The sequence below is a fragment of the Ooceraea biroi genome, chromosome 14, assembly GCF_003672135.1.
Source record: "Ooceraea biroi isolate clonal line C1 chromosome 14, Obir_v5.4, whole genome shotgun sequence".
Classification (NCBI taxonomy): Eukaryota; Metazoa; Arthropoda; class Insecta; order Hymenoptera; family Formicidae; genus Ooceraea; species Ooceraea biroi.
This window is the reverse complement of record NC_039519.1, coordinates 6,651,340-6,676,454: the sequence shown is the minus strand read 5'-3', so window position 1 is coordinate 6,676,454 and position 25,115 is coordinate 6,651,340. Positions and strand designations below refer to the sequence as shown.

The 25,115-nt window shown below is 47.5% G+C and overlaps 1 protein-coding gene across 1 annotated transcript in view; it reads right to left on the bottom strand.

Annotated features, from left to right (window-relative positions):
* LOC105283294 (protein jagged-1) overlaps window positions 1-5,866 on the bottom strand; it is a 47,230-nt gene extending 41,364 nt beyond the window's left edge. Inside the window, exon 1 of the mRNA XM_011345931.2 lies at window positions 5,819-5,866. Coding sequence (XP_011344233.1) covers window positions 5,819-5,866 — 48 coding nt within the window. The remainder of the gene's footprint in view (window positions 1-5,818) is intronic.
* Window positions 5,867-25,115: the final 19,249 nt, after the last annotated feature.

The window sequence follows — 25,115 nt, the reverse complement described above, 5'->3', positions numbered from 1 at the left end:
GAGGAAAATCGATGAAAATACCGGGAAGTTTAACAAGTGTGAAGTAATAACACCTCGAGGGTGTTTTTGCGTTACTAATAATTACATCAATCATTGTGCGTGGTTGCTCCGATAACTACCGCCGTTACGGCGTCAACGTGGAAAAATGCTTATTAAACCGATCGTGTTCTCGTCGCTTTGTATAACAAATGACAAGAATCAGCGTGATAAAACGTCAGTTTTCGAAATCACTGCAATTACCTGCAGCCCGTCGAATTGTTAGATTCAACCCGAGATTATCACAACGTTTAAACGAACGTCAGTGAAAGTAATAACATAGTTATGTAACGCGTACTTGCGTGTGCCGAGCGATAATAACGTAATCGTCGAGTCACTCGAAGAGCACAGACGCAGGTAACCGTGTCGTCCACTTCGTTCGTGCATTGATTGCAATCAATAGACGTAATAATAACGACGCCGGGAACAGCGAGAGAAACGTTACCGTTTTGAAGCAGGGAACATCTCGCAGACGTGCGATTAACGGTTGGAGTCACGGATACATATCGGACGGGTATATGAACTGTGTGAGCGCGTAAACTGCATTTCTCATATTAAACGCGAGCCGACGATAGTCTATATGGCATGTTCAGCAGATAATTAAGCTGCGACGAGGGGGAGATGCAATGAATTATCATCGCAACGATGCGGCGGCGGCGGCGACCGATAAAAGTTGGCGAGGCGAATCTCAGGTGCATCCTATGCGCTTCGCTGCACATATGCAGACGAGTGCGGATCGATCTCAGGCACCCCATAACGTCTACAACGTCTATAACGGGGGTTTACGATAATTGTCGGAGGCCTCGCAATTTCAAGCTTAATCGACCAGCGTCCTTCTCTCTCTTTCTGCCATCATATATGCATCACGATCGCCGTCGCGGAATCTTCATCGCCGGAAAATCGCACTGGCGCAGAGCCAGTGCCGATCTGCCAATCTTGGATCGCGTATTCGTTAGTCAGGCCACATCAACACCTTCCGACTCGCAGGCCGCGGCTTCCCGTGAAATCGTCTTTAATCAGACGCGCTTGATTGTGCTCGATTAAGCGCGATTGCACGCCGCTCAGATAAAAGTTTCCCATTGATCGCATGCCTGCCACTTTCGACGAGGAATTTCGAAGATTGAAATAAAAAAGTCGTGGGAACAAAAAGCGATTGTAACGCGAGCCGAGAAGTGCCTCTGTCGTATCGATATGTCTCGCCTTTCAGCTGAGGAGGCTCGATTAATTAATTAAGATGTACCGATATCCTTCTCAAGTGCCTGCAAGAACGGAAATAATTTCTCATCCGCTACATGTTGCAGCAATGATTTGTAGGCAGGGAATGGAATGCAAACTCATCGCGTCAGCTCGAAAAATCATGCGTCCACTTCCGGATTGACCCCGGTCGCGAATTCATCGATCGTCGCGGCCGAAGGGAGCGTCAGCTGCGCCCGCCGAGAGAATCTCGAGAATCGCGCAAGAAATCGCGCGGAAGTAATCGCTTTGCAAATTACGACGCAACCGTGTGAACGATGGAATCCCCCGTCTCTCTCTTCCCAGGATCGCGTTTTCTTTCCTTCGATCTCTCTCTCTTTCTCTCGCGCGCGGCAGCTGGTTTTTTCTTCCTCGCGTGTACACAAATCGCGGTGCGTGAAAATGCGTCCGCTGATGCGTTTTAAATGAAAACGAGGTACGCGGAAGAGGGCGCAGACACAGGGCCAGGGACACACCCGGGTACGAATTTGCAGACGCGAGATGCGCTCTTCGGACCGCTTTCGGGGAACTTTTTTCGGCGTCAGCCATCGCGCGTTATAACGGTAATTCCGCTCGGACTGTAATTGAAAGAGAGCAACTCAGCGCGGCGGCAGCAGCGCTTAATTGCACTAGGTCGAAATCATCGAGGGAACGACGGACGGCGCGGGAACCCTCTTCTCTACCGCGGCCCGTTCTTCGAAAGTCGTTTATAAGAGAGAGGCCCAGGAGAGGAGGTGACCCTCGGTAACTCCGGGTCGGAGCGAGGCAACGTTCCGGCTCCTAAGCTCCCATTATTCGTCGGCTTGGACCGAAATTGTCGATCGTTACGGAAGCGTGGATTTGGCTTGCCTCCTCGCCGGCGAACACACACGCATTGTACTTTCAGGCGATTGCGGCAATCTGCATTTAATATTTATAATTTCATAATGTTTGCGTGATTACGAGCCTCTCTGTAAAGATAGTATTAGTATATCTGCCAGCGCGGCGAGATCACTTTAATTTTCGCGTGCTTTTTGTCTCGCGGAATATAAAATATGTAGAACATTTTAGGATTGAAGTTCCGTTACTAGTCTGAGCTTCATGAGCAGTCTCAAAAATTTAATGGTCCTTAATGAATTAATACGATCCGCAAGTTCGCACGCATGTGTCTGCAACTAACAATAGGATGCTAAAATTCCGTGTTTATCGGCGCGCTTCCGGCACGATGAGTGACTGAACAATTATATTCTAATCCATGCGAAAAGGAATACCCGCATATATGGAGTCAGACATTAATTACAGAAGTAACATATATTCCTGGCGCATTATAATAGTGGTATGATAAGCGACCCGTAGGCAGAATACAAATTTAGATATTTCATACAAGCCTGAGTTTAGGAATGATTATAATATCATAGCAAGAATAGCAATTTATGGTAGCAGAATGACAGATTAATATCACGCGATATAGATATATAGCGACGTCTCGAAGAATTAAAATTCGTAATGATAACGAAGACTATAGGTATTGTCGTTCCCGAGTGAAGCTAGTCGGAAAAAAAGCGCATAATAGGAGAGAGACACAGAAAGAAAATTATAAAGCACGGGTGATGGGGCAACCTCCGCAAAAAAGCCGTATTTATGCCGCAAGTGTGTATCCTCTGGCGCTGAGAACAAGGATGTAGCACCGCCCTCTTATCCTTGTGCAACTCGCGGGAGAATCGCAAGTTACAAGATACTAGCTGTCCAGCGACACATTATACGCACGGTGGTGCGCAAAAAAATGGCAAATGTAAAAAAAGCAGAGCATGCCGTAAGACACTGGCTAATTAAAATTGAATGCCGATCATAAATTCATAGTCTGACAAATGGAACTGATAGCATAAAAGTTTTTGCTGCGATACAACTTGATCGTTTTTCTAACCACTACTTGTATATGCAAAGTACATCAGTACAGCTTCAAAAGTAATAGTAACTGTTTTCCAACTTTGTCTGTTTAGTTATTTTATTACTAGCTAATCATAATTTGATGAGTAAATTATTTATCTATAAATGTAATGCTGAAAACGTTACATACTTATATGTATAAATATATAATTATATCCATTTTTATAAAAATAACTATACATACAAAATATACAATTAAATTTTGATAAGCAGCTTTGAGTTTTATAAAAAACAATTTAACTTCCATCAGAGCAATCGCGCATAAATAAGATTTTTATATCGCATCAATATTTAAGGGCACACAAATAATTTCATAAAGAATATCAAGTGAATCATCGCTCCTGCTTGTCACTACTTATCTAATCACTCCACTTTACAGCAGTTTGCTGCTGATTTGCTTTAATGTATAGGATTAATATATAATCCGTTTTTACGTGTCGCGCTATTAAGGCCAGTGCAATTCTCATAGATGCAATAATTTTTCTAATTAATTACTCTGGCCTTGTAATTTATATCCAAACGTTAACATATACTGTTACATATTGACAAGTACTTTTGACAGTTAAATAGACTGGACGTGTTACGTAAAAGCCGGCTTTACCAGTATTATCGTTTTCTCATCTGAAAGAATTTTACGTATCCGATTTAATTTGCGGATATGCGAAATTTTCACTGTTCGTAAGTATAAGTGAACCAGTATAAACAGAGTATAATTCATGGTTTTTAATTAAATGCAACTTTGAATACATGTTATTAAAATTGAGCTTGATATCAGTGCTAAATATTGTGACACCTCAGATCCATGTAACGTCATTTACATGTATTAAATTGAAAGATAAGGGTTACACTAACGTTTTGGTGGTGTTTCCGCGCAACGAGCGTTTGCATAATCGATCGCTCTCCAAGGCGGAAGACTGTGAGATCGAAACACGTACGTGAGAACAGCCTCGCGTCGCAGATGCTGCATCACGCACGATAGCACCTTGCGATGATGCAACAAGCGGTAAACTCCGAGCCTTCGAAAGGAGCGAGCACTGAGAGATCGCGGTGAGATCCATAATGGTCGAGGCTAGTATGGAAATCTTGTTGCACTGTCTTGCAAATTAACTTCCGACATACGATAGCAGCGTACCAACAGATCTTGTTTAAATCGCAGTGATAACGAGACGCTACTTGTGGATCGAGTAAACGATGCTTTACGTTATTACATTATTGCATCAAATAAAGTGAGGTATACGCAAGTGTATAAACATAAGTACTATTGATGCTTCGTCTCGTCTCCTGCGATTTATCCGCTTGTTCCAAGTGGAATATACTCGATATTCCACATTTCGCAAATATGTGCTGTAAGCGAACCTTTACCTTAAGCGTAACTTTACTTTAAGCACATTTTCAGATATAATAAGCAGGCACTTTGCATTTTCTTGTGCGTGCGTAATGTTATCTCCACAGTACGGATTTTTACTATTTTGTCCGTATGACTACTAAACGTATTTATAGATATCGTGGAATTAGAAAGGTTTATTAATCTATGTTATCGTTTATCGTTTATATAATATTATACGCAAAACCTACTTGGATAGAGAATACAGATAATAAAATGAAAACTTTGGGAGTTCTCAGTTGCTCAGAAATGTATCGTAATGATTGCGCTTGTCGCAACTGCCTATTTTTGCAAATGGCATGTGCCTCGGGGTGTTCATAGTGTGTGCTTGCATCACCTGTTCGAATACCCGTTGTAACAGCGTATTGATTTTTTTCTTGATCTCACTTATGTCGCGCGACTGAGCCAAGGAACGGTACAATTTTAACGCGATTTGCAGCATAAGAAATTTAATTGTTGATAGTCAATTAAATAATTTAATCGATAAATCGGTTATATAATTTTAACTCAATTTTATCTAACAACCGTGGAAACGGTCCTTTGCGAAAATTGAAAAGTTTATATTTGCACTGATTCCAATTATGAATGGTACTACTACGATCTTCTTTCACGCTGCGCTTTTTACAGCTCTTAAATGCCAGTTTAAATGTCCTCGATGAAGGATGTAATAGCTTCGGAGTTTATGTTACTAGGTACGTCCACGTAATAACTTGAGATACTAAGTCATAACGTAATAACTCTAGTTATTTTAGCACGTTTTAGACGTAATACGCGTCCCTTGTAATACACATAATTTAACAATTGTTTTTTGATATTTTATGATAAATTCATTGATCATATTGTACCGCATGCTAATTCACGATACATCTACCTAAAAATTCCAGGCAATTACAACAAATGGTGTGAGTGAAAAATTCTGTAAATTAAAAGCCGTATCATGTGCGTTTCAATCGCATAACGTGGAAACGCGATATCTGCTTCTCTTCATTCTGTTCGCGATTCCACGTAAAAAAAGATTCACCAGTAAAATAGCCTGTATTATTCTCGATGCATTCGCTCAGCTCACACGCTTGTATTGGGCGCGAGTCGCGCCCTGGAGGTGCGATTATCGTTTGACATTTCGGACGATCCTTTCCATCGGTACAAAATGCGAGGAGGAACGACACGCGAGAGAGAATCTCAAAGGGAAACCCAGCGAATCCATGACGAATCGGGCGCAACACGCGTCATGGCGCGTACCTGTACGAGGTGGGCAAGGAACAGGACGTAGGTGGCGGCCGCCCTCATGTCTCTCCCAGGGGAATCCCCTCGACTACCGCATATCACCGATATCCCCGTGCTGCTCCTCGGCCGCTCCCTCGAGCACTCCTCCGCTTGTCCTCTTCTTCTTCTTCTTCCTCACCGTGCTCCTGCGTGTATTCCTCTCGCTCTTTCTCCCTTTTCCTCACTACTCTCACCGAATACTACCAACCGCCAATTATTGGCACACTGCACTCCGCAGATCCTTCGCAGGTCCGCGCACCAACACCGGATATCCACTGGCGGCGAGTGTCCCCCGCGCGAGAGGGGGACGACGGGGTCCTTCCTCTCTTCGGCGGAACACTCAACACTGATGAACACTTCGAAAGGATCCTTCGAGAGGATGCGCGCTCGTCACTGACGTTTCTTCACCGCCGTTTCTGATCCGCGAGGTAAGACCAGGCGGTGGCCTCGCTTTTCGCGATCAAGACGATGGTTGAGACTCGTGTACGCGCTTCTGCCTCCGGCCGCGCTCTCGCGACGCGACAGGTTCCTTTCGCTTCAAGAGTACTCCAAGCACACTCCGAGCGGCTACCGCGATCGGGCGCGCGATATCGCCGCGATATGCGTACCCTCTTCGGCCTCTCCGAGCTCGCTCGCTCGCCCGTGTACGCTCCACGTCTCTCCCGCTCTTTCTCGAAAGAAACTAATCGCGGGCGGATTACGCGAGTCGAAGAGGATCGACCGCTCGCCGCCGCCGGCGGCTTCGAATTCGTTGCGGAGAGAAAGCGATCGTTCGCGCGAAAGCCGGACGCGTGATGATCGCGCCCGGGCTTCGACACCTGCTTTCCTCGACTCGCGGCGATGCCCAGCACGTGTTCTCCGGGCGATCCGGAAGTCCATAGAAGTCGCTCCGGACAATGATCGCGAGTGCTACTCTTTCCCCTCGGATGCACAGAGGTCACAATTAAACGCAGGACGCGGTGTTCTCACTGGATGATTCTTTAATCCATTGGCAGGTTGTAAACCGCGAAACACGCGCTCGAACACGCTGACAATTCGGGGCACGGCCTGTCAGACAATTCCATGAGACGCGCGTCCGTTCGCATCACATACACTACGGTCCCCGATGGCGCGAAAGGTCTCTCGCGGTGCCGAGCACGTCCACGATCGAGAGAGGAGCATTAACGTAGATTAATTAAAACATTCTCCAGAGGATTCCATCGCGCACCGGTTCACTGGCGTACACGTGTAACAATCTCAAGTCCTCCTCCTGGCAGGAGGGAGCAGCGACTCCCTCCAGGTCCTCGTGGGGGGAAATTCTTCGGCACTGCGCGTCGCTGAGACCAGGCGAGTGACGCTTCTTCACGTACACGTGCGTTTTCGGAGAGCCGCGTGACAGTCGATGATCTTAGCGCACGCACGAGGAACAGGTGTGTATACACGTGCCCGCCGTACAACGCGTCTGTGTGCAACAGTTCTCCGACGTGTATCCGTGTGCGTATGCAAATATACGTAAACGTACAAATATACCGCATTCACGCGTGGCTACGTGCACGCGCGCGCGTGCTCGTCCGTGTGCGCCTCTCTACCACTGTGTCGTGTGCGCACGCTGGGGCACGGTAACGCAGCAACCTCCACGGGGTACACGACTCGGTCGCTCCGGGGATACTGAGCCGGAGCCGCAGGCCGGCCTGCGGGCCTCCCCCCTATTCACCGCGGCCCATCCCCCTTCCCCATTGCGCTGCCCCCCTCGTTCGTGCTGCCCCCTTCCTCAGTCATTCCACCTCCGGGAGCACGGAGGACTCCCTCACGATCATCCCGCGCGCTCCGCTCCGCTCCGAGCCTCGCATCCTCATGGGGTCTCCTCTCTCTTTCCCCTTTCCTCTCTGTCGTTCTCTCTTGCTCTTCGCTATCGCGTCGCGTTGCCACTTATACACACGTTCGCCGGCTATTCCTCCTCTCTTTCTGTCTCTTACACCCTGCGGATCGCTCGCACCGCCTTTCTCTTACCCTCGCGCGCGCGTATTGCTCTGTGTACGTGTCGCGTACATCTCGAGGGCTCTCCTTGCTCCTTCTCTCTCTCCTGGCTCTCTATGAGGCATTACACGACGACGTACACTTGTGCCCCTCGTGCCGGGATGCCGGGCCCGGCTGAACACGAGCGAGCGCGCGTATATACGTCTTGCAATCGGTTTCATCACGAGCTGTATTCTCACCTCTTCCCCTCACGATCGTGGCGGGAACGCGAGCGCGGCTCGGACCACCGCACAAGATACGAATTTCGCAGGGTTGTTCGCAAAGGGTTGCTTGCCAGCCGAAGATATTGCCCGGCCCTTCGTGTCACAGGAATTTCGTTGACGTTGTCGTGGCGGATCGTGATGATCGATGGACGCCGGCTGCCATACGCTTGAATTTTTGGAAAAATAGCACGCGAACGTTTCTGACGTCTCATCCATAGGAGGGTAGTTACAGTTTACAGTTTTAAATTGATCGCGTATTAATCAATTGATTCATTAAACTAGAGTGATAAAGAAATAATACGAAATCGATTATATTAGTATGAGCTTCTGATAGGAAGAATCTTAAAATATGTAAAGGGTAAGTGGGTAAGAAATGCTGAAATAAGGTAAAAATTAACAAAACTGAGAATCCTTCGTGATGATTAGTCTCGTGATATCAACGCCCGCAACAGCAAAACTGTACCGGACCGCCATGAGAATAAGATTATTTCTTTGTGGCAGACATGTTAATATCTAGTCTCTCGTAACGTTTCGTGTTCCAATTTCGGAAATGAGAAAAAAATTATGAGAAACAATGTGTCTCATTGTGAACGCTGAATTCAAGAATTACACAAAGTAAATCGCTCTTCTCGCACCAAGACAAAAAATGTAATGTCGTTAATAATTGTATCGGGGCCCAGTTGTTTGTATCGGAAGGGTGAGTTCCCGGTAAGCTCCCCCGTCCGGTAAGGGACACGAAATTATATGTATTCACGGAGAATGATTTCGGGCGATGAATAATGGATAAGTCCTGTCGCGTGTCCACCGTCATTATGTGGCTAGCGGGCTACGCTCCTCGCGAGAGAGAGATGCCATCGTCGTCGCGTCCGTGGATCGTCTCATTGAATTTCTGCCCCATATACATATAGTATATATACCGTTCCACGTAATTCGCGTGTCGGGAGTATCGTGCGAACTGCGGAGTCGGGCCGAGTTAAACGGCTATAAATTATCGCCGCAATGAGAAACCTCCACGCTGTGCTCTCCTTTCAGGAACTACATAATAACGATGCATGTCACTTTTACGTGACGCGCCGTAATCTGATAATCGAGCAATTATAATCCCGTGTGGATTAACACGTGGATTATCGCGTTCGAAAATTCTTGTCGGAATCAACAAGTTGGAAACTCGCATGCAACTTCCGCACTAGTGTCGGCCTATGGCGATAGATAGGAAAACGCCGACTTTATCGATTCTATATCCTTTCAACTCTCTTTATTAAAACGATTAATAAATCATTTTTTTATATCGATAAAGTTCAAGTTTGTTGTTTCCATCATTATTAGCTGACGAAAATCTCTCCAGACATTAAACTGCTGTCTGCAGCAATTTTAGGATGCGACGCGAGACACTGAAATATTCGAGAGACTGACAACGTGTACGAGAGCTCTGATATTTGAAATGAAATCTCATGATTCTCTGCGTCAGCCTCGGTTCGCGGAGCTATTACAACGGCGATGAGGCTCACCTCAGATGAAAGAGCCTGTAACGGACGGTGTAGCGCAACGCGCGTCGGGGCTATATCTATTTTCTCTCTCTGTTCGGCGGCAGTCTCGGAACCGACGACGAACCCGGTGTGGTAGCGTAGCAGTATGGTGTACCGTGGTCTACACGAGCGGATGGACGGACATCGGTAGTGGGATGCTGCGTGGTGATGCTGCTTGGGTCCACGTCCTCTCTCTTTCTCTTTCTTTCCTTCTATCTCTTTCCTTCGTTCTGTCTCTTGCTTTCTCTCTCGCTCGCTGCAGTCTCACCGTGTTTCACCTGTCTTTCTCTGTCCTTCATCGTCTCACTCCGGCTCATTCTGCCATTCTCCGTTCTCTCTTTTCTACTAGCCACCTCGCGTCCCTCTCTCTCTCTCTCTCTCACTCGCACTTTTGCACTGTCTCCTTTTCTCTTTAGCTCCATCTCTCTTTCCTCTTCGCGTCTCGGAGGACTCGCTCACTCGAGGCCCCGAGTTAGCCGGCGGGCATTATGGTGGCTACTCCGCTGGCTTCTCGCGTCTCTCGAAAGCTCACAAGAGAGTGTGCCCCCCGAGGGTCAAGGAACTCCCTCGGGAACAGGTTCACCTCCTTCTCCGCCTCTCTCTACCTCTCTTCCTTCTCCTCCTCCTCCTTCTCTCTTCTCTTCCTCTTTCCCCTCGCTGCAACCGCCGCCAACCCGCCCTATGCCCCCTCCGGTTCTTACCTTAGGGTTTTACTTATTTTCTCTTATTACCGCCGTGGGCACGTAGGCACGTTTCACGCACACATCTGCGAATCCGGCTCGTACATACACGGGGTACGGTCCACCTCGAGGTCCACCGGACTCGTCCCTTCCCTCCTTCCTCCCGTTCCCCCGTGTGCTCACACAGAGCCGCTCCCTATCCTCCTCTCGTCCACCGACCCCCTCGGTGTTCCTCTCAGGTACTCCAATATGTGAGCACATTATTACGGTGGTGCGAGGGGACGGGAGGAACGCGAAAGTCTCGGGGAGTCTCTCGCGAGGGAGCGAAGACGAGGTGAAACGCACACGCGTTCCCCCGGTGGATGAGGAAAACGCGCGAGCGAGCGAGCATACACGCAAGGGTGTTAGGTGCGGTTCCCTCCCCTCGCGCGGCTCTCTCCTTGCTTCACCATCTCTCCGACTGTCCCGAGCCGAGCTCTCTGAGAGCCAGATACCAGATTCCACCTGTGCTGCCTGATATGCTGCCGTTGCTGCCGTGCTCATCCTCCTCGTCTTCCTCCGTGTCTTCTCCGTGTCGTGAGATCGTTTCGAATTTGCTGGATAGCTCGTTTCCTTTTTTCCCTTCCTTTTCTTCCCGTTCTCTCTCGGCCTTTTTCTCCCTTTCTCAAGAGCCGTCTCGCGACCGGACCGGAGGATTATGGCAGCGCGCGGATGGAGAAAACGCGTGTGGATTTTCGGTACGTGGTACGCGTGAATCGACGATGGAAGAAATCCGCGAGGGGCTTGTAATAAGGGCGTTTAGCCCGATCCTCGTACTTCGCTTTATTCCGGCGATTCCCGTGCGTCTCGCCTTAAAACGACTCGTCTCGCCGCGCCATCCAGTCCGTTCTTCAAGAAATTGCCTACCGGTATTCCCGCATTCGACCGCTTTCTCGTCCCCGGTCGCTCGTTCTCTCCTCGAGATCGTTCCGAATTAGCAGGATACCTCGCGCATTTTTAACAGCCCCGGCCCCAAATGGCACCGGGACAGAGGATTATGTGGGCCGGTCTGGCGGCCGTGAATATTTCGACGCCGTAGAGAGACATCGCCGTGGCAAAAATCAAAGAATCATAAAGTCGCCTTTTCGCCCGACCGCTTTCCTTTTTATCAGATTTCGCCGGATACCTTAGGGATATTCCAGTTTATCAGGATCGTTCGCTAAAATATAAACGAACGTTTCGCGCGTTATTATTTACGGTATTTGTGTACTCGTACGAGTGTTCCGCAAAAAGGCGGTGCATTATAAAAAAAGAAAGATTGTGCTTCTCGTGACAAAACCGCTGAATTTACAAAGTTTCCGCGGTGGATACTTGGAAGAAATACTTTTGCAACGGATCCGCATAGTTTTCGCGCGCCGCGTCGTCGACAGGATTCTAGGCATATTATTCTCCTTGTCTTCTATTTTCATTATTCATGAATTTACGTTAGCTTTCTGAAGGGCCTTTGCGAAAGCGGGAGGATGTAATGGATACGCGACGGGGCGCAAACCGCGCCGAGTATATACACACAGGAGGATTTTAATGATCTTTCTTCAGGCATTCGTTGGATGACTATAGATACCAGATTCCACCTGGACCGCAGCCGTACGTTGCTTCGAACTCGACTGCATCCGTAGCGCAGTCTCGGGAGGACATGAACTTTTTACAGGCTCTTATTTTTATGCTTCCTTGTAAATCGATGTAAGCACGTCCCGAATCCGAGCACTTGCGCGTAATAAATTACTTAACAGTTTCTTACAAAATCGCCACACAATAATTCGCACATGTTGCGTTATCGCGTTTGATACATATAAATACACTTTATAGCATTTATTTCTTATCTACGTACATATATTTTTGTTTCATTCTTGCAAATATTTCTTTCAACATTTATGAAATAACATTGTAGAATTCGTTATTATCTTTGTGGCGTTATTTTAACTAACTTTCCGATTGTAATTTAAATCAAGAATTTTTTATTTAACTAGTTATATACTAGTTGCTTATCGGTAATATGAGAAGAATTCATGATGCTTCAATATTTTCTTTGCTAGTATTTCATAATGTCTGGACATATGCTGGACAGATTCGCAGGCGTGTCATGAACCCTGAGATAGCTCGGTTTCCTCGGTTCCGTTATCCCGCGAATACCCGTCAGGTGTCCTTTTGACGCCTCGCTAATTGTTGCTGAAAGCAAGTATGCCCGTTACACAACCACGAAGCTAAAATAGCACGGAGTCACTTTTCTTCGTATCCGCAAAATTATGCGCATTCTCAACGAACGAAACAAATTAGCGAATCGACATGCAAATTTTATAGCGAACACGCGTAATTAGCAGCGCTTCGACGAGCACATAAATAACTTTCTCTGTTCATTATCTATTCGCCGTGTTGTGTCCAATAATTGCAAGTCGTCCGCGAAGATCGCGCTTGGACAGCCTTCACGAATAAAAGTAAAAGTATTTCAGAAGCAACGCAATTGTAACCGAGATATTATAATCTCCAATCGCAATCGATACAATGCAATTTCATAAATCGATATCATGAATCTTTTAATTTGTGTAAATCATATTATTTTCTAAATATATCAATATATAAAAAATAAATGTAAATGTAAAGAAATTAAATGTATATATAATTTGAAACAAAACTAATTATACAGGGTGAGGCACCCTAAAACAGGCCACCTGAATATCTCGGCTGTTATTGGTGATAAAAAACAATGTGTCGGACCAAACTTGCATGGTTTCGAGGGACACATAATTTGTTCTAAATAGTTGTTTATTAGGTGGACGCGTAGAGGTCATAATAAAGGTCAACTTCGTTTTTGAAATGGTATGATGTTTTTTAAGATTTGACATAGATTTCACATGAATAATCTCAACAAGTACAATTGCGAGCTATAAAAGTAACAATTTGATATCCAGGTGTAGTTATATATATCTACACTTTATAGTTTCACTTTCTCATTTCATTTCTCGAAAGATGAATAATATATCTAATATTCCTTATGCTGTGAGCTCTCTCTCGTCACACGGGCATCCATCCACTTAACTGATGCTTGACGTATTTTATGACGTACAATTCAGTGCCTCTAATTCGTTCCTTCGAAAGACATATTGGCAGCCACGACGGAAAAGTGTAAGGATGCGCTGTACCGTTAATTCAGTGACGCTGTCAATAACGATTAGACGAACGACCGGTATGAAGACGAAGATATATAGACGAGTAAAGGGATAAAAGAGATTTATCGTTCCGACTAAGCACGCCGGATCGTTCGCCGGTATATCGGCTGTGCGAGTAAAGCGAGAAAAATCGATGCACATTCCATTTACGGACGGATGCGAGCTGTTAATCAATCGAATCGAGAAACATGACGCTGCATCGAATCGAGGCATCCACGTTTTCTCGAGTTTTGTGTTTTATCAATTAACCGCTATCGACGAATGCATCCAAATATAGATCACGTAAGCAGCAGCTAGCGCGGCGGTTGTTTTTCCTATCATCCCCATCCGCGCCTCATAACAAGCTAAAATGTTATTAGCGAAATAATTAATATTCGACGCCATGATCTCCGACTGTGAAGGGCCGGTCGGGATCTAGAAAAAATTATAATTACGGCCTCGTGGGAGTTTTTGGCGTCGCAAAGGACTACGAAAGCAAGCTCGCCGGCCGAGCGCATCGCGAGCATCGCTGCTTTTTATTGCGGTCTTAAGAGAAGGCGGGCGCAGATATTGGGGCGTGTAATAATCGAATGACGCCGATGAGACGAACGGAGCACGCAGAGGGTGATCGTTCAATTTTCTGCACTGCAGAGCCATGTGGCCATGCGGCACGGGTCTTTGCACGTGTGTGTATTGAACAGGCATACATATGTGTACGTGTGCCCATGCATGTGTGTGCGTGGTAGGGTCCCTGATCGGTTTAGCGTTGGGTCAGTGAAGCCCGGCACGATAAGCCCCGGCCAAGTTAATTAATGTTAAAAAAAGCTCGAGATAAGAATATAGAGGATCGTGTACGCGCGTCCCTGCGGCGCACCACGACGCCACCGGACCGCCAACGGGCCCTGAGACCGCACCACCACTCCCGATATGCATATTGTGCTCGTTAAATTAAACAATCGCGCGGGGATCGAAGTAAAAATTCGAGTAAGGACTTATCTAATCTCTCCTTGGCGAGAGAGGATGAGACTCGTCCTTCGGCCACGGCAACGGCCACACGACGACTTTCGAAGACGATCGTTAGAACCTCGAGCGTCCAGTGGGCCTCAGCTGCCTACATGATGGTTTTTTTAGTGTCTCGCAAATGAGTTTGTGCAATGAAACCTCGAAGGTCCGCTTTGCGCTGGCAGATTAATTGTATCTTCTCATTGTTTCATTTCTGATACGCATGATTCAAGATACATCAGCTGTCTGCAATTATGGTGTATATTTTTTAAAAAACAGAGGTGCCAGGAAAATAGTTTGTAAAAAATTACATCTCTCAATCTAACCGTGCTAATTTCGAAATACGTAGATACCTATTTCAGAAATAGCCATGTATTTATACGGCGTATATATATAACGCCAGAAAGGTGTTATGTTTTTCCCTGAGCGTTATAGATTATCATCTAGAAGGGCGCAGTAATTTGCAACCGACTGACGATCCATCCTAGATAGACGATTGACACTAACATTTTACTCCGACTTGGTCAAAACCCCATTAGTTTCCCGAGAGGAGCTGACTTTCTGGAGAATCTCTTTGGATCCACGGAGATCGGAACATGTAGATGCCACCGCGGTGATATATTGAGAGCGAACAAGGTGGCTTTTTAACGAGGCGGGCTGGTTTCCTCTCACAGGGGGGACCGTTTTCGGCTGTGTTAAAGCAAAGATCAACAGGTGTCTCTCCTACCTGTCGCTGACGAAAACTTATCGAAATCCGTTTAGCGCCCATAAAGACCGGTCATTGAGAGGGCGAGAGCGACCACAAGCGAGAGAATGGGGACGACGATAGAGCAGGAAAACGGAGAGTGGAAGGTGGAGTGCACGAACGAAAGTGAGAGGGCTCCGAGGGAGGAAAAAAGAAAACGAAAGGTGAGAGAAAAAAGAGGGAGAGAGGGCGCGACCGGTGGAAGCGAGAGGGTGGTGGAGGCTCCCACAGTTATTAGGGACCGGCTGAAGGTTTCCAGGTTTAAGGGCCAACCTGAGCTACGTCGACGGTGGAAGGAGTCACCTGTCAATTATGGACAGAGTTCTTAGACTCCCTCGTACCGGGCCCGATCGTTATCCGCTCAGGAAATTGAGCGTTCAGTTCGCTCGGCGGACTCTCCCTTTCCCTCCTCCCTCGTCGCTTCCTCCTCTCGGTGAAAACTCCTCGCCAAGTTAGACTGCCCGATCGCTTATTAACGATCTCGTGCATTTCGTGCAGTTTCGGCGTTAACGAAGCGCAGTCCCGCGCGTTGCGAAATGGCGAAAGAGAGCCGAGTTCCGTGAATTTCATTTTCGGGCCCGATCGCGCGGTCCGACAGGCCCCTCGATGTTCGTGCTCAGACAATACACACAGCGATACCCCGTACGAATCACGAGACCAGACTTACATAAGAGGATACGTGTTCCTCGAACGGCTCGAAGGTATCACTGCAGGTGCTTTAATTAATGTAGATCGAGTGCCGAGTAAAAAGAGGTAGAACTCGCGACTGGCAATCGTGATTTCTCATAACGCTATGGAATCCGCTTCGAGATCGCGAGCTTTCCGTTAATGATGCTTCCATCAAGAATGCGCAAATTAGCCGTGTGAGTCTCGTAAAGTATCAGCGTTGCAGCGTTCCACGATGAAAAGAAAATTCTTGCGGCACCATCGAGCATTGCACATTAAAAGCAGCTGTGTACCTACATTTGTCGTCGCGATCATCGATCACAATTCTGAAACCGAAATTGCAGCCACGGTTGACTATGACGTAAGACGTTGCGTAAAGGCGCAAACGAAGTACAGCAAAGTACAGCGATCGCAATTACATCCGCACGTACTCCGTTTACCGACTATTCCCGCATTAGTGTGTTTTTCCATTATATTATTAATGGAATTATTATTATTAATGTACTTATTCACTTAGGAATATTTCACGAGCTGTTGACTATCTGATACACCGTATCAGCTCGCACGCTGCTGCAATAATAGACGTAGATAAAAGTGCGATTCATCCGTGGGAAACATCCGGGCGTTCTGTTAATAATCCACATTAAGTCAACGATCGCCGGTGTCTCACAGGCACTTCCTCCTTCCATTCTCTGATCCGCAGCGGGAAAATCGGCGCGCGCCTAAATTCCGCAGCAGCGCGGTCTGAAAACGCGGCTCTTACAGATGCCTGCGGCATACGTGAGCGGCGTGCGGATCGACTGAATGGCGATCGGCATCAAGCAGCAATCAAAGAATCCCATTAAATCGCAAGAATTTCTTGCTGACCTCAGCTCCTCTCCCCTCATTCTGCCTCTCCCTCGCTCCTCCTCTCCTCTCTTCCCCCCTCGTCGCGATCTCGAGTTTCTCGTACGAGTCGCTCGCGCGCGGCAACGCGCAGTTAATTTCCACGTACGAGCTTTTGCAAAGTGGCCGCGTAAAAGCATCGCGTTTCGAGCGGTCCCATCGACTTTGCGATTGCACGCTCGTGTCGCGAGGCAGCTCGCGCGAGGCATGCGGGCGCCTCGGTTCGAACCACCTCGTGGGGATAACAAGCGGTGATAAAGATAAATCGATGGGAAAAATCGCGGTCGAGTCAATGCGGCGCTCAATGCGAGTGTTACGAGCGCGCGGTACTTTGCGGGGAGAGAAGTTACTTGTTAATTAAAACAGAATTAAACCGCCGAGGAACACGGCAGTTTACACGTCGCTATGTGTGCACGGCGCGCGTTACCACCACCGCTGCATAATAACGAGGCTAAAAAGCGACCGTAATCGCGGTTCGGCCGCTCGCGAGTCCGAGCGGATTACGACTTCTTTCGCGCGCGTTCACGCTTAAAGCGACGAACGCAAACAAAGCGAAGGGAGGCCACGATCGTTCGCTGACCGATCTCTCTGTACTCCGCGTGGAGCGTACACTTTGATGTCGCGAATTTGTTACACCGTCGTGGAGAGCTGTCGGGGAAAAAGCTGTCGACGGAACGCGTGAAAACGCGGAAGTTCCGCCGCGCGTCTAAAAGTCGATAATAGTAAGATCGACTAAAAAGGCAGGATGGATCGTCGCGTCGCATTGTCGGCGATATCTCGACGTTTGCATAGACATGGACGAAGCCTGACACGGCCGTCAGGATTCGTACACGGCTGCTCCGTCTTCTCTGTATATCTCGTGCTGTCTTTTTCTCTCTCTCTCTTGACTCGCCTGCCGGATCCTCCATTCAATGGACCGCTCTCGCGAGGTTCTTATGGTGGTACTCACGCAAAACGCCGCCACGTGACGGGCATCCGGATCGCCGATGACCGATGAAGATTCCCGTCCGTGCACGACGGAATCGACGAGTAATTGCTGCGATCGTACGCGGTGCATTGGCCCACGCAAATCTGGTCTTGGTCTCTCCAAGAGAACACAGAGAGGTCCTATAAAGATAACGAATACAAACTCCTAAAATTCCAAAATTTTCGCAAGAACAATCATTTTATTTTACGTTTCGGATAACTTATTATCTTCTAAAGTGCAGATCGGTCACGTCATGTGTGTTACAAAAAAATGAGCGATTATAGAACTATTCTTGTAGCCATGTGTGGGGACTTCTCCTTTCATACAATTCTATTCCACGTGTCATTCCGCATTATATGGACGGATAAACGAGCCGGCCTTTCATACGTCACGGCGATGTCGGTTTTCACTGCTCGGAATGTTCTTGAGACTGTGCCTCAGAATCTAGGTAGACGTCCAGTAGAAACTAATGATCGATGATAGAGACCTGTGTTGGGCGTTATCTGCGATCAGTGTCAAGATTATAATCGCGTGCCAGTTCTTCTCGGCGCGATTTTCAATAACGTCTGACCGCGGCGAGTAATGTAAATCGCGCGGGTTCTTACGTAATCGACACGCATAATACCTGGGTAATAATATTGTCTGCGCAGCGAAAGCAGAAACTATGTCTTAACATAACTCGACTCGATACATACATCGTTCTCTCGGATACGCAGCAGAAACTTTTACCGTTCCTTTTTCTGAATTCCTCTCAATGTCACTGACTTATTAATCATTAGCAGTGCAGATATTAAATAACTAGATGACAAATACTGTCGTGAACATTCGTCACGTGTAAACGTAATTCAGTTGTGCAATATCATCTGGCATAATGCATAAAACTACATAAATTCGCTTTTTTATTCTTAAAAATTAACGACATTAATTTTATTTTGTGAATACGAAATGCCATAAATATTATAACAATGTAAACGAAAAGATAAGAAATTCTAAACATAGTGGAAGATGTTACACGCTGTTGGCGCGTAAAATATTTACGAGGTTAATATGATCGAATCATTTGGTATCGCCTGTAAATGCGATGCCAGGAGGACCAGTCAGTTCATCTCGGACTTATCTCTTGCCTGAACAGTGTAGGGGGACCGGGATATAATCACGGTCCGGTTCTTCCCTCGAAAAGCACACGCCATGGGACACGGCTTATCTAAATATATCCCAACGTGGAAACGCACGAAAACGTTTTAATTAACTAATTAACATTCCCGATACCGTGCCTCGTATATCTCGTTTCCGTGAGTCATGCCGCGTTCGTCCACTTGCATTCTTCCTAGATTGATACGTTTTAACACGTACGTGCGACACGTTACGAAACAATTTCACTGATTTGTACCGATTTCTCCTTTCCTTGGAATTATTATCACATGTCGCACGCAATGTTTTCGCTGTGATTCTCATTTACTCATTCAGTATTTTCTTTCTCGCGAGTGCAAAAGTTTATCAAAGTTTCCTCTTCGCGTTTTACATTTCGCCTCGAGTGTGACCGTTTAATCTGAAATCTCATTTATCTAGGATTACAGTCCCATTCAACATTATCGTGAACCGAGGATCGGATGATTGCACGGACTAAAGCTAACTGCAGGATATGGGATTTATCCTGAGTATAATAAGTTCCAAAAAAGATTTTGGAGGAAATGGAAAGAGTCAGTGAGGTGAACGGACGCGACTCCGGTGGGTCTTAACAAAAGCGACTGCGAGCAGGTTCTGGTAATAATATTAAGAGTTAAAAATTGCGCATAGGGCCCGGTCTCACCTTCGCCACTATGCCTCCGTATGGGATCCCCTTTGCGCCCCCCGCGGGCCCCGTCGAGCCGAGCTAATCGGCGCGGACCTCCGCGAGCACGCCTCGCCGCCTCGACTCGCTTCAAGAGCCTCCAAAGCTGGCATTAATAATCCGACGTCGGATCCTGCGCCGTGCTTCTTCGTGCACTTCTTCGTCGCTTCTCTCTCAGTCACGTTAATCTCCCCGAGCCCGCTTAATTCGCGAGAGGGACGCAACATGAGCGTAAACGATGGCGCGTTCTGTAAATTCCGTAACGACATGTACGTACGCCCAATAAAACCTCTGAGATGTGTGTTACGCTACTCCGCGTCCGTCCGAGAATAAAACGTACACCCGTTCACCTCGAGCCGAACGGTCGTTTCCTTCCCTGACCTATCGGATCCTATTGGATGAAAGGCTCTCGATCGGGATTACGTTGCGTCCAAGTGCGTTCGCACACGTGTAATATTCGCCTAATGGCGTGAATCATACCGAGCTATTCGTCGTTTATATGCGTGCACGTGTCGCGAGTAATCATCCATCGTTACTTGGAGCGCGGATGTAAACGCGCGCGCGAACACACTCCGCGGATACACGTTTTATATTACGTGGAACCACGGAACCGCGTCGGACAAATCGTCCGGCGTGATTTACCGTTGCGTTCGATGTATCGCAGCGAGTTATCGTATTTCAAGATTAGGTTGTCATGGCTAATTCCGTATTCACGGTCTCAGCCGCCGAAGCCCGTACGGCCGATGAAATATCGCGTATAGTTATTTAACGCTAATTCGACGGTATAGCGGTCTCGTAAACGCACGCCTTCCCGTTATGAGAGGTTTCGTTCACCGGCGAAAGTCTTCAAGGGATTTCTCTCTTTCCCTCTACTTGTCTTTCTCTGCCCGCTCTTTCACCTGTCACACCTCGGCACTCGTAGGAGGCCAAAAGGGTAATGCGTCCGAGTAACCGGATTAAAGTCGCGCGGATTAAGCTATGGAGAAATGCCCGCTCCGATTCGCCACGCAAACGGGAATTGCACGCATGGTATAATAATACGAAAGTGGAAGACACTATTTCGAAACTGTTATACACGACAACGTCATACACTTAAAAAAGATACGCTTAAAAAACCCTTAATTAATTCTTAAAGTAATGCTCCTAATTCACGAAAATTAAGGTACCTGAAACGGAAATTAAAATTGTGTCGTCTGACGGTCATGCAAGTATTCTTTTACCATATTTCCGGATATTTCAAGAAAACATAACGAAAAGTACCGATTCCATTAGATGCGATAAACTAGATTTGATATATCAATAAGTTACAAAGAGACCAGAAACGAGTAAGCTGCGGTGGTAAAATTGAGTGATAAAATTGATGGTAAAACTGACCCGTTCACCACACGATACTGCGCCTTCGTCCGGAGATGTAAATTCCCGCCGCTTGATCCGCTTATACCGGCTGATATTACTTTCAGCTCTTCCTATAGAAGGTCCATAATATACACGTGATACGAGTGCGACGATAGCACGGAAAACGAGGGCGCCGCCGGCTGTAAAATTATATGGCATCTTCTTTGTGCTTTCACGAATTCACGAACCGTTTTTACGGCCGCCAGGTACTCCTCGTAAATCGGCGGTACCTATGTAATATTCCGCTGTAAAAGGGTAAGCGTAATAGGGGGAGAAAGGTAGTAAAAATTCTTCGGCGGCAGCGACTTTAATGAAAGTATCGATCGAGGTGTTAGCTCGCTGGTGTTGCATTGTTTATCGACTCGTTATTTGTCTTCCGAGAATATATGTTGCCATGATTACAGTGTAAGAACTAATGTACGACATGAGTGTGCTAATTACGTGCGCTTACACGGAAACACTTTCGAGATGAGCAAAAACTTGACAAATTCTATAATCCAGTTTTATCGTTACTATAACCAAAGGCACGTGGCCTATCATGATCAAAGCATTTGAAAGTTGATCCAGACGAAAGAAATTCTTTCTCACAGTTCGATAATTCACGCTGGGAGAGAAAAAAAAGATGGACATTCCATCGACGTGGAAACCAGCATGATTTTCCTACGTCATCGGCGGAGATTGATACAATTATGTCGAATAAAGCGATCAATTCGTGCCGTACCCCTTTTTCATGTAATTGTGCCAGATACATTACGGGAACCGGTGTATCAATTATAACGGCCGGCCGTTAATAACGACTCGGTCATAATGACAATGCTCTCTCCTTCCTTGCACACGCAAGCGGTATTAATCTGAATTAATACGCGTGTGGCGATAAGCATGAGCCTATAGAAAAGCCGTGTGTATAGGCGAGGAATCATTTCGTGAGGTGCCGGGGCGGTCCCTCGAGAGCTACTACTTTTTGTGTCAATTAATATTTCGTCACGGATCAGAGACGACTAAAAGGAGCGTCTAGAAATCCTCCGGGGCCTCGCGGCCCATTCAAGCATACTTACCGCCGTCTCCTTAAGGCATCGGTGTATCGAATCACTTTGCTCGATTTTCTTTCTACGCCGAGAATCGTCCTATCATGGAACAGATTCTCAACGAAAATGGCATAGCGATTTTTCGAGTATTTGTGGCCCACGAAATTATTATACTTGAGTGGTTTATGCAAATGATACGAACTGGCGGACGCTCGACGCATGTAATGTAATCCAAATTGTGGAAGTTTATCGCCCGAGTCATATTCCCGAATAATCCATTAATTCTGCCGGCGAGACGTGTAGCATTACGCGAATTATGATTTTATGTTAATATCGCAGAGGCGTTCCCCTCGTCGTTCGCTTTTATCGCTTTCACTTAATTTTCTGCTCGCTTACGCGCCTCATTTACGCCATTGCGCTCCGGTACGCAGGGTGTGGAGAGAACGAAAAGAGATCCCCCCGTCTAATTGACCGCGAGAAAAATGACAACGACATTCCAGCTGCACGGGATTTCGATGCAAGTCTCTCGAGTCTCTCGGGGCCCGCTTTTCCGTTCCGTTCTCGCGTACGTCGATTTACGCGCCGCGTAAAATGCAACGTTGTTATTTATTCGCGATTATCCCGAGTAACCAGGTCGCTACCTGGTAAATTAGTAGATCGCCTGGTGACTCTCTGCTATTGAGCACGACATCCGGCTTAATGATGCGCGCGGGAAAAAGGACGAACGGGAGGCAGTGTGCATCGCCGTGCCGGCGTGCGGATTGCTTCGTGTCAGGAATCTGCTGATCTTAATCGATACGCGCGGGATAAGGCGTGCAGAATGCTGCACATCCGCGTGCTCGGGATCCTGTTTCTTACGGCTCCAAGGATACGTGTAATCTCCCAGGATTTGCCCGCGCGAGAAATCGATGACGTCCGCATTGTCCGATGACTCAAAGTCATCAGGATTCCATTCTCCCGATTTCTTTTCTCATTGCAAAAAGAAAAGAAGAATTCGCAAACGTTTATATCGTCGGGATACTCATGTGATAGTCGAGAGAGATAACTAGTAACTGTCGAAGCTCAAAGCTGGTAATTTTTCAGGAGTCCTCAGTCGAAAAGACATTAAAGAAAATGATCCCGTCTCGCTCTTCTAAAAAAGCTTTACAGAGAAGCAAGATGAAGTTTATTACCTAATTTGATGTCTTTATCGTTCCTGGCACTCGAGGACATAAAGAATCCGAGGTTTTCATTGGTTCTCATAGAGATCCGCTCCTAGTTAATGGGGGAGAACGACTAGAATTACACATTCGTCGAGCCCCAGTTGGTCGGTCGCGTAAATTTACATTGCGACCGCTTCTAATGGAACCGTCGATACGCCTCGCGCGCGGAGACGATCATTCCCGTCGCCGGACCGGCAGAGTCAATAAAGTCGGAGGCAAATACGCTCACGCGGCTTAACAGATTTCAAGCGAGTAACCGCGTTTCATTACACAACGGCTCGTATCTCCGGCCGAGAAAATAACGAGCGAGTTGTGTGTTTCCACACGCCGCACGTCTATAACGCACAGACACCCAAGGCCAGGGAATAGCCTTCTGCACTCAAGGATAACCCGAGACGCCTATCCGCTTTACGCGACTTTAACTTCTGCTCTCCGGGCGCATTAAATCGCCACCTCCTCGCGCTCGGCTAGCGCGAAGCGACCGCATCATCGCCCCGTTTACTGCGCCTCGCCATGAGAATGATGCATCGGCGGTGCTCCACCGAGGCTTCGCAATCATCGCGTCGCGGCCGATGGTACCGGGTAAATGTACTTCGTCGAGTTCTAAATGGCTGTAGCCGCTTTCGTCTCGCATAGACGACTTATTGCAGGAACGACGATACTCTCGCTGTCACCGAGCCGCCATAAAACATAACGGTGCGACCGTGAATGATGCAATCGGGAACTTTGATTTTAGCGACAGCCTGCGAAACGCCTCTGCGTTGATGGCCGCTGATTAATTGCCGTCAAAACTCGTGTCGGACAAATGATGATGCTTCTGCTGGGCTGGGTCGTATCCCAAGCCTCAAAGTCTCTCGACTTTGAGAATAAAATCTCAGTTCCCGTTTACTTTGTTTTTGTAAAAGTCAGGTGATATTTAACGACCACAACAGTTGCGGCGCTTGTTTGCGTCCTTTGTAAATTCTTGGAAAACAGACCAAATCTAATGAGGTCACTGCGCGCCATTTGCTTTCAAGAAACGCATTAGGATCCTCGATATGACCGCGTCTAATACGTTTGACCATTACGCGGGAGACATCGAGATACGCGCCGCTGATTCGTGTTCCAGAGCAATAACAGGATTCAGATATCAGGATCGCCGTGAAAAAAAGTCACATCCGAATAACGTGGATCATCGTTACAAGGATCTACGAGCCGGAAGCGTCGTCGGGACACGCAGATCGGAGATTCCCGGTGGTGCAACATTAATCTTCCGAGTGCTCCGCCAAGGGGAGGATCAAGCGCGCGCGCGGAGCGGAGGACTAGCGGGAGCAAAAGAGCACGAGGAGAGGGTGGACAAAAAGGGGATCGTTTCAGTTCGAGTAAGCGAGGTAGCGTGCCCCGGGGGCTCCTCGCGTCGCCTCAGCCAATGTAAACGGGGTCGTCGGTTGCACCGACGGTGCCGGTGGCCGGCAGCGCCAGCGCCAGCAACGGCAGCTAGGAAAGCCGCCGGCAGCTCGAGAGCGGGTTTATGAATGCAGTCCTCGGCTGCATTTATGCCGGTAGCTGGAGGCGCTTATAAATAAAGGGCCTGGACGCGGAGAGAGAAAGAGTGAGACGGAAGGAGGAGAAAAAGCGGAGATCGGGGGGCGCGACGTCAAGAAAAGTCCCAGGCAAGAGGGAGTTGCGGAGGCAGAGGGAAGAGAGAAGAAGAGAGACGGAATGCGCGCGCGTGGTGTGTGCGTAGCGAACGCGCGGATTCAATTATTCTGCGATTACAACGCGACTGGAGACTGGCCGGTCGGCTAGCTGGCTTCGATCGCCACCGTGGACAGCCTCTTTGCGCTACGTGTTTCTGCGTCGAGGTTCTTATACTGGGTGATCGGTTCAAGTACGACGACGACGCCGTACTTGAACGTTACGCGAGAAGCTACCGCATTGTCGGAAAGCAATAACGATCTTTTCACGT